This window comes from Ptiloglossa arizonensis, chromosome 4 (assembly GCF_051014685.1).
Source record: "Ptiloglossa arizonensis isolate GNS036 chromosome 4, iyPtiAriz1_principal, whole genome shotgun sequence".
Classification (NCBI taxonomy): domain Eukaryota; kingdom Metazoa; phylum Arthropoda; class Insecta; order Hymenoptera; family Colletidae; genus Ptiloglossa; species Ptiloglossa arizonensis.
The window spans coordinates 8,001,821-8,004,128 of NC_135051.1; the positions used below are offsets into that span (position 1 = coordinate 8,001,821).

At 34.7% G+C, this 2,308-nt stretch overlaps 1 protein-coding gene across 2 annotated transcripts; it reads left to right on the top strand.

The window, feature by feature from the left end:
• The first annotated feature begins 673 nt into the window (after window positions 1-673).
• LOC143145171 (golgin subfamily A member 7) lies at window positions 674-2,050 on the top strand. 2 transcript variants are annotated; one of them, XM_076308277.1, is made up of 3 exons: window positions 674-944; window positions 1,278-1,442; window positions 1,760-2,050. In XM_076308277.1, exons 1-3 carry the CDS (start codon window positions 936-938, stop codon window positions 2,048-2,050), a joined length of 465 nt encoding a protein of 154 aa, XP_076164392.1. In that variant the 5' UTR covers window positions 674-935. The 2 variants fall into 2 exon arrangements, with proteins under 2 accessions (XP_076164392.1, XP_076164390.1); XM_076308275.1 differs by lacking the exon at window positions 674-944 and having other exon boundaries at window positions 1,248-1,442.
• Window positions 2,051-2,308: the final 258 nt, after the last annotated feature.

Genomic DNA, 2,308 nt, shown 5'->3' on the forward strand with positions numbered 1-2,308 from the left:
TTCCAGGGTTAAAATAATACACAATACGCTTAAAATGGAGAAAATTATGAGTATTTGTAAAGAATAATAGAATATGTTAGTGTACGTCTAAAATTTCGATATTTTGACGTTTTGCTGTTGGCGACGCCAAATTATGGTTAAGTTTAATTCTGTTTTTTCACCGCTAGATGGCTAAAGATTTCACTGCAATCTGGGTGATTTATGCTTAAATGTTTTTGCTCACGATATTTAATATAAGATGCAGGTGAACTTAGGTATTAAGTTTGTATTTTATTTTATATTAATTATTTTGTAACGCTTTCTACAATTGATTGTGATATAAATATTTACTTGTTGTTATGTTTTGATTAACTAATGATAATGTTACAATAAATCGTTTTTGTTTGAACTAAATAGGCGTGTTTGTCTTGTGCTTGTTAGACAAATATCTTGACCACACATTTTTTTTTGTAAATAAATTATCAATTAATATGTTACAAATTAAACTATTATTATCGTATTCCCCTTAAACGGCAAGCATTGATAAATATGCCGAAACGTATATATGTAAGTATACAAATATAATATCAGCTGATGAATTGTGAGAGTGTGAATTGTGCTAATATTATTCTAAAAATGAGTCCTTTGGTAAATAATCGTTTTATGTGTGATATTGTTTGCATAATTATGTGATCAAAATTATATTTGATTAGTGCACCTGAGGTTTACGAAGGCACCATGAATCGCTTATTTCAATTACAACGAATTGCGCGCGCACGCTTCATGGCGACGTTGTACCATAATCCGTCGGTTAGAACACTATTCTTCATATTTTCCAAGATACGTCTGTCACGGTTCGATCTGTCAGGTTTTATTGCCTCACTTCGTGTCCGACCAACGAGTCGAGACTATTTTCAACGGACCTGTTCTACTAAATCGTCAAGACGAAGCTTAAAATGCCATTGGTAAGTTTATCTTTCGTACTGTCTTCCTCCCCTTCTTTCACTGTCAGTCTCTCAGCGAAATATTTTCGTTTCTCAGTGAGTTCAATTGTCTTATGTTGAATTTGAGTTTAGTGATTTTATATATTATATGTTACTTGATCATAAATAGGTTTTCGATTTTGCATGAACGATTTTCGATGCAGTGATTTGGGTGCGGTTTTGTGGTTAGACACCCTAAATACATTTACGGTAGAATGAAATTATAATTGTTGCGAACGACAGATAGTAGAAGAGCAATCGATTGTTATTCGAGAAAAGCTGATAATGAAGATATTGTTGATCTCTTTTTTGCAGGGCAATCATGCTGCCCTTACACCCCTGGAGGACATGTCAGCTGGTCGGGGGCAAGGAGGTGGGAGGCCTCCACCAAATTGTCAGAAAGTTTTTATACAACGCGATTACAGTGAGGGTACTATGGTTAAGTTTCAGACTGAGTTTCCCACGGAATTAGAAAGCAGAGTATGTAATAAAACATAACTTAATTCAATTATTATTATTCATGAAGTTCAAACAATTAGAAAGTGTTTTGTTTCTATTATTCAAGTTGAATTAGCAGTTGCATATTTTTATGCGATCTCATGTATGTTTTTTGTCTTTTTATCATCAATTTATGTTTATTTATATAAATCCATGTACATTTAAGTTTCCTATAGGGTGCTTCAAGAGTTGAAGAAATATAAAGGCTTGTGTTATATGCTCATAAACTAGCAAGTAGCATGTTTTTAATTTGCATCTTATTTATCAGAAATGTTTTGCTGTATTACTTTTCAATTTAGCTGGACAGACAATCGTTCGAGTACACGATCACTCAGTTGAACAACTACTTTGCTGAAGCGGAACGGGCCAGTTGTTCTACATACTGCGAAAGCTGCCTGGCTTGTCTCACTGGTTACCTAATTTATATATGCACAGAGACTCATTATGAAAAGTGTTTGCGAAAAGTGGCAAAGTTTGTTTGTGAACAAAATGACAGAGTCTATAAGCCACGTGGGCTGTTATTAACAGATCCAACGGTACGTGGACTTAGGCTAATAGAAATTTCAGTATTGGACAGACCTGCGTCGTGACTGCACATTAGCCGATCCAGGGAGTTCTTTATGTGATCTGCGCGCTTCTGCCACTTTGCCAGGATTGCAGACCTATGTGAGCCGATGAGTGTTTCTGGACATAATTATGTTGAACTTCAACCTCCTCTGATTTAGTTATGCAGTGTGAATTTCGTAACAATCCACGTATAATGAAAATTTACATTCTCAGCAAACACTTCTATAAACATACATGCAATAGTGTAACGAATTCAGGGAATGAAACTTATCCTCTTTGAA

Excerpts from the sequence above, each read along its gene's own strand:
- LOC143145171 (XM_076308275.1), top strand. The coding sequence starts at position 1,248 with ATGAAGATATTGTTGATCTCTTTTTTGCAGGGCAATCATGCTGCCCTT. Across the intron at positions 1,443-1,759 it reads CCACGGAATTAGAAAGCAGA|CTGGACAGACAATCGTTCGA; the intron begins GTATGTAATAAA and ends TTTTCAATTTAG.